Raw genomic sequence first — 16,271 nt, 5'->3', positions numbered from 1 at the left:
TATAGCTAAACTCCCATAAATCATTCAAGTCACATCTTTGGATTTTTTAATTTTTCTTCAATGAAAAGAGTATTTTCTTTTTTTTCTTTTTTTATTTTTATTTTTTTATTATTTATTTATTTTTTATTGTTGGTCGTTCAAAACATTACACAGTTCTTAATACATCATCTTTCACAGTTTGATTCAAGTGGGTTATGAACTCCCAACTTTACCCCGTATACAGATTGCTGTATTTTCTTAATTACTGTCATTAGTATTAGTTTGATGGACAATTTCCTCTAGTTAATGGACCATTTGCTCACAGGATCTATTTGCTCACAAGGCAAAACAAAACAAACAAAGAAAAAAGAATAAACAACACTATTTTGAAAATTATCATTTCTTGGATTCAAGTGACCAAAGATAACCAGAGAAAGAAAAAGGGGGTGGTGGTAGGGGACTTTAGAATTTAAAACCAAAGGCAAGAGGCTGAAATTGTACGTACCATTCTTTCTGTTATTAAGTGCATACAAAAATACCTGACCTTTGAAGATTTTATCTTTAAGCCCTTAATCTTGCATATCATTTTTATAAATCAGTGAGCTGTCATCACGCCCAGGATTACACTGATGGCAATCTGGGAGATTTATGAGACAAGAAGGCAAAGGAAGAGGCTGAGGTCACCTAGACCGTCGAGCACTAGGATTTCTGGGAGGCAGCCAAAGGCGTGGGCGCAAAGACTTCTGGGAAGCGGCTCCAGGCGCGTGCGCGTGCGTGAGACGCAAAGACTTCTGGGAGGCGGCTCGAGGCGCGCGTGAGCACTTCCGGGAACCAGCACGTGGCGGTGCAAGCGGTTTCCAGCCACGTGTAGCTCTGGTAGCGTCTTAGGCTCCGCGGGAATCTTAGTTTATGCGATGGCGTCTCGGTATGACCGGGCGATCACCGTCTTCTCCCCAGACGGACACCTTTTCCAAGTGGAATATGCCCAGGAAGCAGTGAAGAAGGGATCCACTGCGGTGAGCAGCGACTTCCCGACCTTCATTCCCCTGGGTCTTGGCAGGCCGCCCGCACTGCCCCAGCTTAGTGCTTGAGTGTTGGGGAGAGTCCAGCACTTGTGGAAAGTGCTTTTTTTTTTTTTTTTTTTTAATTGAAGGAGATGCTACTTCTGAGATTTGGGCGGAGTAAAATCTGGTAGATTTCATTGGTTTTTGTTTAAAGATAGTTACAGACCAAAGACTAGTTGTGTTTGATAACCTGGACCCCAACGAGTATTAATGCTATGTCTGGCCGTAAATAAGGCTAGCACAGCTAACCTGAATGCTCATAGCCCACTGCCTCAGGAATTCACACAATCATGGGAAACGTAACGGTACCTTTATGGCAGAGGCCGTTGTTTAAATCATCATAAAAATTAAAAAGGGGTCCAGATCCTGTGGTGCGCGCTTGTAATCCCAGCCACTCAGGAGGTTGAGGCAGGAAGATCCCAAGTTCAAGGCGAGCTTCAGTAATTCAGAGAAGTCCTAAGCACTTCACAGGGACCGTGTCTGAAAATTAAAAAGAACTGGGTGACAGGAAAGCGAGGAACCCGGATGGGCCAGCGAGAAATGAAAGACGGTGACCAGGTGGAGATACACAGGAGAGTTTGTCAGAGCTGACAAAGGGCATCAGTCCATAGCCCGTGAGAGGCCACGCAGGCTGGGGGTTGGAGATTTATGGCGGTGGCTCAGGAATGCAGAGCCGTACAGGTCGGGTCCTGATGTGGACGATTAAGGGTGGGATTGGTAGGAGGGAGTGGTGATATGCCCTTGGCCGGGGAAAGAATGCAGGTGCTGCAGGGTTGGATTGGTTTGAGGGAGTGGTGAGCCTTTCTCTGAAAAACCCTAGGGCGGGAAAGCCTTAAAATGGCCACCCAGATGCTAGGCAAGGCACTTAGAAGAGGAATGTAGCTAAGTAATAAAGCACCTCTGGGTTTAATCCACAGTACCTTCCCCCACCCAAATTAAAATTTTTCTTTTATATGGTTTAAACCTACATAATATTAAACTCTTATTCGTGAGGAAACAGCTAAAAATGGTAGTCCAGATACATCCATGAAAAATAATTGTACCAAAATCTCCACCCCAATATTTGGTGGCCTTTTAGAGGCTCAAAATCCCAAGAATCTCCACTTTTTGCCACCTTTGTTGTTGTTTTTAAGTGATAATGGAAGTTTCATGAGAGATTATACTTTGTTTGACTTAGGTACCACATTACTGAAAAACTTTCAAATACTCAAGGTAGCAGTAATATTGCTGCCAAATTTTAACTACGTTCAGTAAGCTTAGTGATTTATAAAAATTAAAAAGGACAAAAGTGCCCTGGTGACCAAAGATCTATTATCCCCAAACTTTCAAGACTTAGCCTATGAATTTAAAAGGATCTGATTTTTTAAAAATATCTAAAATTTCATGAGCATGTTTGTTGTATGTTTTGGAAATTAGACAGTAGCTGTGAGAATACACAGCATTTCTGAGTCTACAAGTGTCTTTACTCTCACTTTTCTTTACCCACTTGATAATGGAAGGAAATAATTCACTCTCATTATAAACCTATCAAATATGATGGGGCAAAAATAACATTAGAAAGCAGAATCATTTTAAAGTATTTTTCTATTTAATTAGGCCCACTAGTTTAGCTTCTGTTTTATAAGTAATTTTTTTAGAATTGTAAATTTAAGAAAAGCCTGATGTAGCTTAAACCAAAAGGGTACCATTTTGATAAAAACAAAAGTTATATAATCCCCAGCATGACATGTAGCATATGGTTAGAAAATAATGCCCAAGTTTTAGAGCCTAAAATAAAGGGTGTAATGGGAGAAGACTGGGGTGTAATAAGAAACCACATTGGCTCATTTAAAATGTTTTAAGAACGCTGTAGAACTGATTGATAGTTCCTTTGTAATGAGCTGTAAAAGGGTAAGGATATAAAAATACCTATAGTGGGCATTTTTAAAGATACATTGGAAGAATGAGAATTTTGTCTCACGATTCTGAAATTATAATTTGCATCTTTGTATGAAGTTATTCATTGTGTTTCCTTGAGGGTGCTATGACCTTTTGCATAGGGTAAAGTCTATACTGGCATTTGTTTATTAAAAGAGGTTGTAAATTAGTATGTCTATAAACAACAGTTAATATGAAGAATTACAGATAAACCAGGATTGGCCAATTTTGGCCAGTATGTACATGTTATATTGTTTAGTAATACGAAAGTTATATGGGCCATACTTAGAGGGCTTGGGTTCTCCTCTCTAGATGATTACCTGACAGCATGAAATGGGGTGAGAAAGCTGTTGGATTTTTTTTTTTTTTTTGGTTTTAGTTTCTTTTTCTTTAAATGCAAAATATGTTGAATAATATTTTGGAGAAGTACTACCTTCCTTCTTAGGGAAAAAAAGTAAACCATGATATTTCTGTGGAAAAAAATATAAGATTTATTATCATTCCTCAGTCTGTCCTTTCCCTGACCCCAGATTCTTAATTGGCTCCATATTTCTTTCTTTTATGAATCTCAGCTCCACAATTCTGCCATCAAAGCTTTCCATAATCCTTATCCACCTTCTCTTTCTCTCTCTTCTTTTCTTTCCCCCCTAGTGTTGAAAATTGAACCCAGGAGTGCTCTACCACTGAGATACATCTTATTTTTTATTTTTGAAGCAGGATCTTACTAAGATGTCTAGGCTGACCTTAAATTTGTCATCCTCCTACCTCACCCTCCTGAGCAGCTGGGATTAAAACTTGTGCCACTATGCCTAGTTTTTTGTTGTTGTTGTTGTTTGTTTTAAATCTGCCTTCGTTAATTGAAGAGCAGTTCCTTGATTTCATTAATATATATATGCTTCTTCCCCTGTGAGGAGGAAGAGGGGAAAACACCTTTCTCTCTACTGTTGTACATCTTACATATCCCTTTAACTTTGTGATGGTGGTTGTTTGCAATGTTGGGGATTGAACCTAGGGGCCTTGCACATACTAAGCACACATCTTCTTGCTGAACTACCTTCTCAGCCCTTACTTATACTTTAAGAGTCTCCACACATTTCTGTTCCTTCATGAAAGCTTTTTCTAATTCACACACTCATCGTGGATCATTTTCTTTTTCTGACTTTATAATCTGTACTGCTGGGTGTTGTACATGTTTACTGTTTCACATCAGATTCTATTTAATTTCAGGAATATTTAATGAAATAATCTCATCAACCGGATAGTAAGATCTTTGAGGTTCTAAATGGTGTAATTTCTGTTTTATATTCTGCTGCACAGTATAAGTAGTAGGAAGGAGCTAACATTTAAGCAGTATTTTGTAATAGGCATTTTATGTACCACATCTGGTATTAAGGACAGCATTTAACCACTTTTTTACATTTGTGAGAAACATGATTTGGAAGCACTCATAGTTTGCTGAAAGTACCCAGCCAGAAGGTGAAGGAGTCCATATTCATACTTATATTTTTCTAGTTTCAAAGTTACTCTGTTCAGTAAATATTTGTATATCAATAAGCTGTCATTATCATGAATATGGAAATAGATGTGTGTTGCTTAAGGCAATTAATTTCTCTGAGGTTCAATGTCTTTAGTAGGAAATAGACATCAGAATAATGCTTGTTTTCTAGGGTTGATGTGAGAGTTGGGGTAAAACATGTTAAGCATCTTGCATAGTGCCTCGTTCACAGAAAGTACTTAATAAATTGAAGACATTATTATTTACTGTTCTTTTGGTTTTTCTCTTTTTCCTTCAGTTCAATTTTGTCTATAATTCTTTAAGCACATTTATTTATTTCTTCAAGACATTTTTAACATGCTAAACTGGGTGTTGAACCCCAGTATTTTATTATAGAATTTGCTATTTAGTAGGAAGTTTAGATGATTGAGAAAATTAATAAATAATGAATATAGTAATAGAGAATATCATATTGGATATATTAAATATAATTATGGGAATTCTAGGTATAAGGGAAGCCCCATTGAGATAGTGATATTTTAAAAAGGAAAAAAGTGAAGAATATTTTAGACAAAGGAAATAGCATGTGGGAGGACCAGTAGCAGAAGACATCTGTGTTCTGTGAACTGGAGGACACTTAACATTGTGAAGTAATGGAAATATATGAAGACAAGAAGCTAGAAAGCAGAACCAGATCATGGAATACTTTTAAAACTGTTTTAGTAGAATATATTTGATCCTGAGAGATAAGAGGCCTAAAAGGTTTTGATGTGACTACTGTAACTTTCTAGATTATTGCTATTCTATCCATCTAGTAGCATGAGTACACTTATCCAACCTCGTAGGTACTCACATAAGCCAGGTAGAGTCATCATAGTTTCTTTCCTCCTGGCCAGAAGTCATGAGCACATGACTCAGTGCTATAAGTCCACCTTCGAGAGTTAATTCTGACTAGAGATAATGGTAACTTTTATTCTGTGGGAGAGCTGTTGGGATATGAGTTCAAGATGCTGGTAGCCATATTTGCTTCTATAGAGAGAAAATCTCTAGTTTAGAAGTGCTAAAGGACAACATGCAAAGAATAAATATTATAATTCATAGATCCTCTTGTCCAAGTTTGTCCTGTCTTGATTTGCCTAGTGAGAAATGGTTCCTACCTGTAAAGTTTTAAGTAGAAGAATGGCACATTGAGGTTTTCATTTTACTCTCTTGTGTGCTTGTGTGCATACACTCTCTCCTCTTTCATTTCATTTTCCAAAGATTTCTCAGACTACATTGTGATCTGTAGATTAGATGAAATCATAACTAGAAGCAGGGAGATAGGATACTATGGAGATAGTGTAGATGAAAGATGTTACTAGTTTTTGCTAGGGTTGATGCAGAAATGGAAATACAGCAGATTCCAAAGAGATGTCAGCAGTATTGGATGTGATGATTATTTGGATGGTGTTTGCTGGTGGTGGGAGGGGGTAAAAAGAGGTATTGGAGAGGGAAGAGTCAAAGATGCTGCTTCTGTTTGTTTGGGGGGTTGACCACTAAGTTAATAGTGTTGTCTTTTTGATAAAGAATATGAAGCACCAGGTTTGAGCAGGAATATAATATTTTTGGTCTTCCTGAAATTGAGATATGTCTGAGCACTTCCAGAATGGCCTCCAGTGATCCCTACTTCCTGGTTTTTCATGCCCCTCCTTGGGTGTGGGATGAATCTTATGATTTAATTTTTTTCAGTCCTGGGATTGAACCCTTGCAAGTGTTCTACCACTAAATCCCCAGCCATTTTTTAATTAATTAATTAATTTTTGTGTGTGGTTCTGGGATTTAACCCAGGGCTTCAAGCATTCTAGGCAAGTGCTCTACCACTAAGCTTAACCCCAGCCCCTGTATGAGTGACTTTGAAGGAATGAAATATACAAAATTGATGAAATGTCATTTCAGAGATTAGATTATGAAGAGATGATTCACTTTTGCTTGCCATTACTTGCTCTCTTACTAGCTCACTGTCATAGAACCCAGCTTCTTATGTTGTTAGTTGCCCTACCAAGGGAACTACGTGGCAATGGACCTTAGAGAAACATATGCTCAAAATTCAGTGTGGTACCAAGACCCTTAATCCAGCAGTATAGGAGAAACTAGATCTTGCCAGCAATGATATGTGTGAGCTTGGAAATGGTTCCTCTTCCAATGGAGCCATGAGATAAACGCAGTCCTGGGACACAACTTGATTGCAGCCTTGTGAGTTCCAGAGTCCTCTGGCTAAAAGATGTTCAGATTCCTGACGCACAGAGACTGTGAGGCTATGAAATATACCTGTTTAGAATTGAGGAAATTTATCTTTCCTGGAGATTATAATTTTGAAGTGTATCATTTCTCTTCCATTCTTAACACTTATGTTAAGTTTGAATAAATGAAAATTCTTGAGTACTGTTCATATTCCTTTGAGAGGATAGCCTGTGCCTTGAAGGACCTTAATGACCTGTGTCTGAACTCTCAGAGGAGATAGGAGATAGAAATCAGGTTGCTGTGAGCTGAGAGAAGATGACAATATGTGACTTTGGAGGGGTTGAGGGGGGAAAAAAGCTGGATTAAAGTGGAGTGGATTTTTAAGATTATGTTTAAGAGAGACTAGAATAAGTTTAAATGTTGGTGAGAAAGGGCTAATAGAGAAAGTTGAGGTTTACTTATTTTGAAGTTTATTTTTAACCTTTTATTATGGATTATTTTAAATACATAAAGACATAATAGAGGGCTGGGGTTGTGGCTCAGCAGTAGAGCGCTTGCCTAGCACATGTGGGGAGCTGGGTTCGATCCTCAGCACCACATAAAAATAAAATAAAAGTATTGTGTCCAGCTACAACTAAAATAAAATATTTTTTTAAAAAAGACATAATAGAAAAATGAATTTCTGCTCTATGTCCATCACCCAGCTTCAATAAAGTTATCAACATTTTTATCAGTTTGCTTCCAGTTAAACTCATTTCTCTTTCTATTGGAGTTTTGTGGGATTTTTGTTGTTGTTATTTATTTATTTTTTTTGGTGTGCCTAGGATTGAAACTAGGGCTTTGTACATGCTAGGCAAGCATTCCACTTCCTAGCTCCCAGCCCTGGAGTTTGTTAAAATTGAAATCTTTATTGCAGTACTTATAAATTCACATGTAGTTTTAAGGAATAATACATAGAGAAAGCCCTTGCATGCTTTACCATTTTCTGCCAATGATAACATTTTGCAAAACTATAGTAAAAATAACACAGGGGCTGGGGTTATGGCTCAGTGGTAAAGCCATGACTCATTGTCTCACACATGTGAGCTACTGGGTTCAATTCTCAACACCACCTAAAAATAAATAAATAAGGTATTGTGTCTATCTACAACTTAAAAAAAAACCACACACACACAGCCAGGTTATTGTAATTGATACACCACCGATTTTATTCAGATTTCTCCAGTTTTCTTTGTACTAATGTGTATATAAAGTTGTATCAGATCTTATTGTACATGTACATTTGTATATCTAGTCATCATATCCTTCTTATCATGTCTTAACCCCTGGCAGCATTCATCTGTCCACCATACCTAAAATTTTTCCATTTCAGAAATATTACATAGGCAGATCACAGTGGCACACACCTGTAATCCCAGAGACTTTGGAGGCTGAGTTAGGAGGATCGAAATTTCAAGGCCAGTCTGGGTAATGTAGTGAGACCTTGTTTCAGAATGAAAAATAAAGAAGCACTGGTGATTAGATCAATGGTAGAGACCCCTGGGTTCAATTCTGAGTAACTAACACACACACACACACACACACACACACACACACAACACAGAAAGAAAAAAAAGAAATGTTATATAAATAGTATCTCATAGTATGAAAACATTTTATAGTTTAATATGCAGGCTTTGTGTGAAAATAAATTTTTAAAATCTTGAACCTTTACTTAGTTATATATTATATCTCCTGTTTGAGATCACTGTAATCTTTATAACAGAAATCAATCTTTTAAACAAAACTTTTAAATGAGCTGAAGTCTAGCCTATTTTGGAGCCATTCTAACATGTTGTAAGGTGGGAGCCAGAGCCCTATCTCAGGTAGGGAGGGGCTCTTCACAAATAACACAATACAATATTATATCTGATACATCAAAGAAAGGCTAAGAGCTTTTAACTTTCTTTTTATGGAAAGAGTGGAAGAATGCTTCCATGTTTTACAATATCACCTTTAAATCAGACTCTCCTAATACCTTCCAAAAAAAATTTGAAATCTAATTCCAGTGTGAAGAATAACACAAATTGTATCTATAACTTATTGGTAATAGTTTATTTTATCCAGCTCTAAAACATCAAATACATGAATAAATACCAACAAAATCTTGTTATTTCCGTACAAACCCAAGACTTTTGCTACACATAACTTTTAGTTTGGAGAACACAGCTTGGCAAAGGTTTACATTTAACTGAGCTTAACTTTTAAAGAGTGATTTAGAATCCAGAGTGTATGGTAACAATAATCACAGGTGTGAATTGGTTAACAAAAATCAAAGGATAGCCATAAATATCTTACACATTTAATATTAGATATGGAAAATGACAAACCCCCAAATAGTGTGGTCTGGGAAGAGGGAGTAAAGAGGAAAGCAGCACATTGATGGCATTGATCCTTTCCTAATGATAAAACAATCCCTAGAAAGGAAGCCAAAGAATGAAAACAAGTTTTTGTTTCTCTGGTATAAGTGCCTCAGTGTGCAGGTTATGTGTAATTGCTTGGGTAGTTTATAAGAAACTGCCAAATGGTTTCCTACAGTAACTACATAGTTTTATACTCCTACTAGCAATGTATGAGTTATCTAGTTTCCCTACATCCTTGCCAGCATTTGGTGGTGTTACTGTTTTTTGGTTTAATCATCTTGATAAGTGTGTAGTGGCTCGTATCTGTGGTTTTAATTAAATTAACTAAGTTGGACATTAATGGTTAATGATAGATGGTTGAACATATTCTCATGTACTTATTTGCCATCTGTCTTCTTTGTTGAAATGCATCTTTTGAGCATTTTCTAATGAATGGCTTATTTTTATACTATTGATATTTGACAGTTCTTTACATATTCTATATACTAGTCCTTTTCAGATATGTGTTTTGCAAATATTTTCTACCAGTCTGTTGCATATATTTTCATCATTTTTTTATAGAACTTCATGGATAAATTGTAACTTCAAAGAAGATTTATAATTTCTTCTTTGTGTAGTTCATGTTTTTGGTATCAATTCTAAGAATTATTGCCTAGCTTTAAATTCCAAAGTTTTTCTATTTTTTTCTAAAATTTTATTATTTTACATCTTATATTTAAATCTGTGATCCATTTTGAATTAATTTTTATGTAGGTGTCAGTTTAAGAATGAAATTTATTTTTGGGTGAAGTATTTAAAAACAAATTCTAGATAATCATTACATTTCAGTATATTTCTCTAAAATATAAAGATGTTTCTTAAAACCATTCTCACTATGAGTGAAATTAATGATAACTGTTTAATATATTATAATAGCCTGTGTTCTGATTTTTCTAATTGCTCACAAAATATCTTTTTATAGCACTTAGTGGTTAAATATTTCTGTTTTATTATTGAACAACATCTTCCCCTATTCTTATGCCTTGACTTAAAGAGACTGGGCTAATTGGTTTGTAGAGTGTTGCACTTTCTAGATTCAGCTCATGGTTTCCTTGCCTTTGCAGAATTAATGTTTAGAAAGATAACTATAATAAGCAAATAATTATAAATTTGTTGATTAGAAGAAAATAACTTTTTTTAAGAGAATGACTTTTTGAGCTAAAATTTAAGTTGAGAGAGATAAGTGTTCCAGGTAGAAGGAATGTAACACATGAAGACTTGGAGGAAGAAAACACACTAGTTTGGCTGGCACTTGATGAATAAGGAAGAATATGACATGCTGTTGGAGACACATGCAGGAGTCAGATAACTAAGCGCCTTGGCAAATTGTGGAAGGGAAGTCAATAGGAACATAATCTGACTCTGTTGATGTTTTAAAATGCCCACCTTGGTTGTTTTATGGAAACCGCATGAAGGTCCAGTGGGGACTGTGTAGATTCAGATAGTCGGGAATCGAGAGTAAAAACTGAGAAATCTTATTAGGCTGTTGCCGTAGCCTGATGATGAAAATGGTAGTTGCTTGTACTGCAATGGTGATAGAAAGTAGTAGGTAGTTTCTGTAGGTAAAATGGACAGACGCTTGGTAATTGTGAAAAAGGATCGGGAGGGACAGAGAGTGATAAAGGATGGTGCTAATAGTTGAATATTGAATGTCATTCCCCTACCCATGTGTTTACTTTTGGTCTCTTTTGGGAGATGGTGGAATTTTTAGGAGGTAGAACATTGTAGGAGGTGCATAGGTCACTGGAATTGTGCCATAGAAGAAGATCATGGGATCCTGATCTCTTTCCTCTTCCTTTTCTCTTTTGCTTCCTGGCTCACGATGTGAGTAGTTTGCTTCCCACCATTACCATGTAGCACCCCCATCAGAAACCCAAAATGATGAGTCCACCTGAACTTGGACTGGAATCTCCAAAACCATGAATCAGAGTAAACCTTTTCTGTTCATAGGTTAATTATCTCAGATATTTTATTAAAATAACAAAAAACTGACTACTACACATAGCAACTGGGCATTTGTTTAAACAGTTGAGCAGATAGAGATTCATTTTCTGAGATGAATCAGAAAAATTAATTTGGTTTCTAGTTTGTGACAAATTTAATCATGTGGAATATAGTCTTCTGTTTTTCTGTTGTTAGTAAATTAGGTATGGATGTTGAATTTTATCAGATACCTTTGTAAGTTTTCTTATTTACATTTGTTTCTATATTTAATATAATTGTGTTACTATAGTTTTAACTTTAACGTAGAATAATTTAAATAGCTTAGGAATTACTCAGAAAACTAAAAGAATTCACCATTCATTGAGTCCTCCAAGTCTCATACTTATTTTTGAAGAACAATACTTTTTCTGAATATTATCTGTATTTATTAGCGAGACTAAGGTGTCTGTATTTTTTTTCTTAAAAAAAATTATTTCTGGGCTGGGGATGTGGCTCAAGCAGTAGCGCACTTGCCTGGCATGCACAGGGCACTGGGTTCAATCCTCAGCACCACATAAAAATAAAGATGTTGTGTCCACTAAAAAATAAATATTAAAAAATTTTCTCTCTCTCTCTCTCTCTCTCTCTCTCTCTCTCTCTTAAACAAAATTATTTCTTAATTGTAGTTGGACACAATATCTTTATTTAATTTATTTTTATGTGGTGCTGAGGATCAAACCCAGGGCCTCACATGTACTAGGTGAGCGCTCTACCACTGAGCCATAACCCCAGCTTTGTCTTTTCTGGAGTCGATTTATTTTTTCCCTGTCATCCTTTTCAGTTTTTCAAGTTTATTAAATTATTGCTATAATTTTTAAATTGCTACTTTTTCACATTTGAATACATTTTTAAATAGTTTTTTTAACCTTTTATTGATTGATTGATGTATTTTTATGTGGTGTTGAGGACTAAACCCCCAGTGCCTTACCCGTGTGAGGCAGCCTTACCCATACGAGGCAAATATTCTACCACTGAGCTACACCCTTAGCCCCTGAATACATTTCTTTTATTCTGTCCTCATGGTTAGATTAATAGAGAGATTTCTTTTGTTTAAAAAAACTCTTGGTATTATTTATCAATTTTATTGTTTTCTCCTTAAACATTCATTTTTGCTTCTTTATTTTTCCTCTTTAGCTAAGCTTAAATATTTGAAATTTTTTGTACTTTTTGAATGCTTTATTACTTTATTTTTAATTTTTTTCTTATTTAATTAGATACATAAGATAATGAATTTTCTCCTGGGCATAATTTTGGCCATATCCCAAAGACTTTAATATTAATATATTTATTATCAACATTTTCTAAATAATCTGCCTTGGGAGTTAAATTATTTAGATGAGAGTTATAGAAATAGCTTATGATCAATAAATTTCATTTGATTTGTTTTAATCTGGGGAATATGCTGGGATGTTTTTGAGTCATAATGTATGTTAAATTGTTATAATGTCCATGAGAAGAGTACCTATAGTATATAAAGTTAAACATTTGTCCATTCGATGAAGATGGGATATGCAGAGAGCATTGATCATCTTAGGATGATTAGGAAAGGTCTCTTGGATAGACAGATTTAAATGAAATGAGGGAACAATAAAAGCAAATGCCTTGAAAAATTGTCTATGTTTTACTTAACTGAAAGATTTAATCTCAAGTCTGTCTTTCTAATTAATCTATTGTGTACTTATACTTCAAAAATGCTGATTCAGAGAACACCTCTTTGCATTGTTATATAAAGCATTTTTAATGTCATCACATTTGGCTTTAAGTACCATAAACTGATTAGCTTATAAACTAAGAAGTTTATTTCTCATAATTCCAGAGACTGAGATGTCTAATATCAAGGCCAATTTAGTGTCCGATGAGGACCTGTTTCCTACATCACAGATGGTGCCTACTTGCTTTGGCCTCACAAGGTAGAAGAAGCAAATGAGCTTCCTTGGATCTTTTTCTAAGGCACTAATCCAATCTGTGAGCACTCCACCCTTATGAACTAATTATCTCCAGGAGGCCCGAATGCCTAATATTATCACTTTGGGGATCAGGATTTCAACATGTGTATTTGGAGTGGAGCTACAACAACCTCCAATTTCTATCCCTCCAAATTGTGAGATACATGAGAGAGCTTTTGCAGAATTTTGTATACCTCAGGTTTTCTTTTTTTAACTACTTTCATTATCAGTTCTGCTATTGCCACTCTATAAGGAATTCACATAGATTACCATCTTGTTTTAGTTAAACTTGTACTATAATTAGATAGTACTTTTTCAATTGCGTTGTGTGTGATTAGGGTGTTCATGTAGTTTCTCAGTGGTGGTGTTTTCTTTGCAATTTCTACCCATCTTCTTTGCTTTGAGTTTAGGGAATGGGCCTCCCATAAGCTAGTATCTATGCAACTATTTTCCTAGAAGTCTGCTTTTCTCATTTTATTGAATACTTAAAGAAAAGTCATTTATTAGAATAACTTGTCAGTCTTAAGTTTCAAATTAACTGTTTTTTTAATGACTCAACAGGTTGGAATTAGAGGCACCAATATAGTTGTGCTTGGAGTAGAAAAAAAATCTGTTGCTAAACTTCAAGATGAAAGAACTGTGAGGAAAATTTGTGCTCTTGATGATCATGTCTGCATGGCTTTTGCAGGTACTTATGGACCAACAATAATGATGCATAATAGTAGTCTAGTGCAGTGGGGCAACACAGTTGGCCCTACTACTGCAATTTGCTGTATATATGCAGTTTATATAGTTATACTTCATAGCTTATTGAAAGCAAACAATATAACATTTGTAAAAGAAAATTGTGACTTTATAAACTGGGATTTATGATAATGCTTTGATAATAAAGCATAAATGTTAGAAGAAGTATTTTAACTACTTAGAACTTTAGGGAGCAGTTCTCCTTTTAAGCTGTTTGTGTGTGTGTGTGTGTGTATGTGTGCGCACACGCACTTTGTTTTGTTTTTGTAGTGCTAGGGATTAAACTCAGGACTTTATGCATGGTAGGTATACACTCTAACATTAAGCTATATACCTAGCTACTATAAACTTTTTTTGGGGGGGATACTGGAGATTGGACCCAGAGGTGCTCAATCCTTAACTCACATCTCTGGCCTTATTCATTTTTAAAAAATTTTTATTTTATTTTTTTAGTTGTTGATAAATCTTTATTGTATTTCTTTATATATGGTGCTGAGAGTCAAACCCAGTGTCACACATGCCAGGCAAGTGCACTACCACTGAGCCCAGCCTCAGCCCCGCTTTTTATTATTTTAGTTTGAGACAGGGTCTCTCTAAGTTGCTTGGGGCTGGCTCTGAACTTGTGATCATCCTGCCTCAGTCTCCCAAGCCACTAGGATTACAGGTGTGTGCCACTGCACCTTCTAACTATCAACTTTTTATTTTGAAATACTTATAGATTCCCAAAAAGTTTCCAAAAATCTCAGGAAAGTTCACTTTAACTTTACCCAGTCTCTCTCAATGGCCATACCTAACTAAATGAACTTATACTTGTGGTAAGTATAACTACAAATATGCACATATACATGCAATTGAATGCATATAAAACTGGTGAAATCTGTAAAAACTCTTTAAATATACAAATAAGAATTTATGGGTTTTGAAGGTATGGCCATTATTGAATCAAAATAAGAAAAAAAGGGAATTTTACTGCCAATTTTAGAGAAATAGAGGATTTTAAGAGAGTACTATTGTATACCAACAAAATTTCTTCAAATACACAGATCCCTTTAAGTACTCAATATGAAACTTAAAATCTCAATAGGCATAACAAAGAAATTGAATCAGTTACTAAAGATTCCCAACAAAGAATAGTCCAGGATCTAATGACTTCACTGGTAAATTCTACCAAACATTTTAAAGAGGAATTAATAAATCATTTTCAAACTTGTCCAAAAAATTAAAAAGAACACCTCTAAATTAATTTTATGAGACTGATATTATCAAGATGCCAAAAGCAAAGATACTACAAGAAGATAAAATTATAGAAACAGTGTTGCTGATGAACAGTGATATAAAAATATCAACAAAATACTAGCAAACTGAATTCAACATATTAAAAGGATCATACCTCATGACCAAGTGGAATTTATTTTTGGAGTGTAAGGATGGTTTGGCATAAGAAAACTAATCAATAAAATACATCATCTTAACAGGAAAAGACTATTCAAGGAAAAAATACATGATCTTATCATTTAGTACAGAAAAATGCATTTGACAAAATTCAAAATTATACTCCTCAGAAGACAATAGGGGCTGGGGCTGTAGCTCAATGGCAGATTACTTGCCTTGCACAAGGGAGGCACTGGGTTCGATCCTCAGCACCACATAAAAAAATACACATAGTAATAACATGTAATAATAAAGGCATGCTATCCATCTACAACTACAAAAAAGTTTTAAAAAACACTCAATAACTACAGAATAAAAGGAAATTACTTCAACATAATTAAGATCACATATGAAAAACCCACATCTTATTGGTAAAACACTGAAAAGCTTTTCTTCCAGAATCAAGAATAAGACAAGGGTGCCTCTTTTGCTCTGCTCCTATTCAATATAGTAATGAATGTCCTATTCAGAGTAGTTGTGCATGAAAAAGAAACAAAAGGCATCCAAATTATGAAGGAAGAAGTAAAATGTTTACAGACATTGTGATCTTATAAGTAGAAACTCTATCAATTCCACACAAAAATATTGTTATAAATAATGAATTGAACAAAGTTGCAGGGCACAAAATCAAAACTCAAAAAATCAGGTGCATGCTCTCGTAGAGTATTAACCCTATATGCTCAAGGCCATGGGTTCAATTCCCAGTACAGCAAAGAAAAAAAAAAGATATAAAAGAATTCAGTCATTTCTAAACCTAACAGTGAGAAATTTGAATAGTAACTTTAAAAAATTTTGTCATGCTAGGCACAGAGGTGCATGCCTTTAATCCTACTTACTTAGGAAGCTGAAGCAGGAAGATCACAAGTTCAACTTGTAACAACTTAGAGAGACTGTCTCGAATAAAGAACTAGTAAGCACCATTTACTAGTTCTTTATTTATTTTGAGATAGAACTGTCTCAAAATTCTGACAGGAGATGGTACTAAGAGGCAGAATATTCCTAGTTTCAATCTGTATTCACGCACATACACAGAATTCATTTACAGTAACAT

General features: G+C 35.3%; 1 protein-coding gene across 2 annotated transcripts in view; it reads left to right on the top strand.

Annotated features, from left to right (window-relative positions):
* Positions 1 to 784: 784 nt before the first annotated feature.
* Psma8 (proteasome 20S subunit alpha 8) overlaps positions 785 to 16,271 on the top strand; it is a 55,770-nt gene continuing 40,283 nt past the window's right edge. For both annotated transcript variants that reach the window (XM_078030219.1, XM_005329049.4), the window contains exons 1-2: positions 785 to 995; positions 13,607 to 13,733. In XM_078030219.1, the coding sequence (XP_077886345.1) occupies positions 894 to 995; positions 13,607 to 13,733 (229 nt within the window). In that variant the 5' untranslated portion in view covers positions 785 to 893. The remainder of the gene's footprint in view (positions 996 to 13,606; positions 13,734 to 16,271) is intronic.

The sequence above is a fragment of the Ictidomys tridecemlineatus genome, chromosome 13, assembly GCF_052094955.1.
Source record: "Ictidomys tridecemlineatus isolate mIctTri1 chromosome 13, mIctTri1.hap1, whole genome shotgun sequence".
Taxonomy (NCBI): Eukaryota; Metazoa; Chordata; class Mammalia; order Rodentia; family Sciuridae; genus Ictidomys; species Ictidomys tridecemlineatus.
The sequence above is the reverse complement of the archived record's forward strand: the minus strand, read 5'-3'. Positions and strand labels throughout refer to the sequence as shown.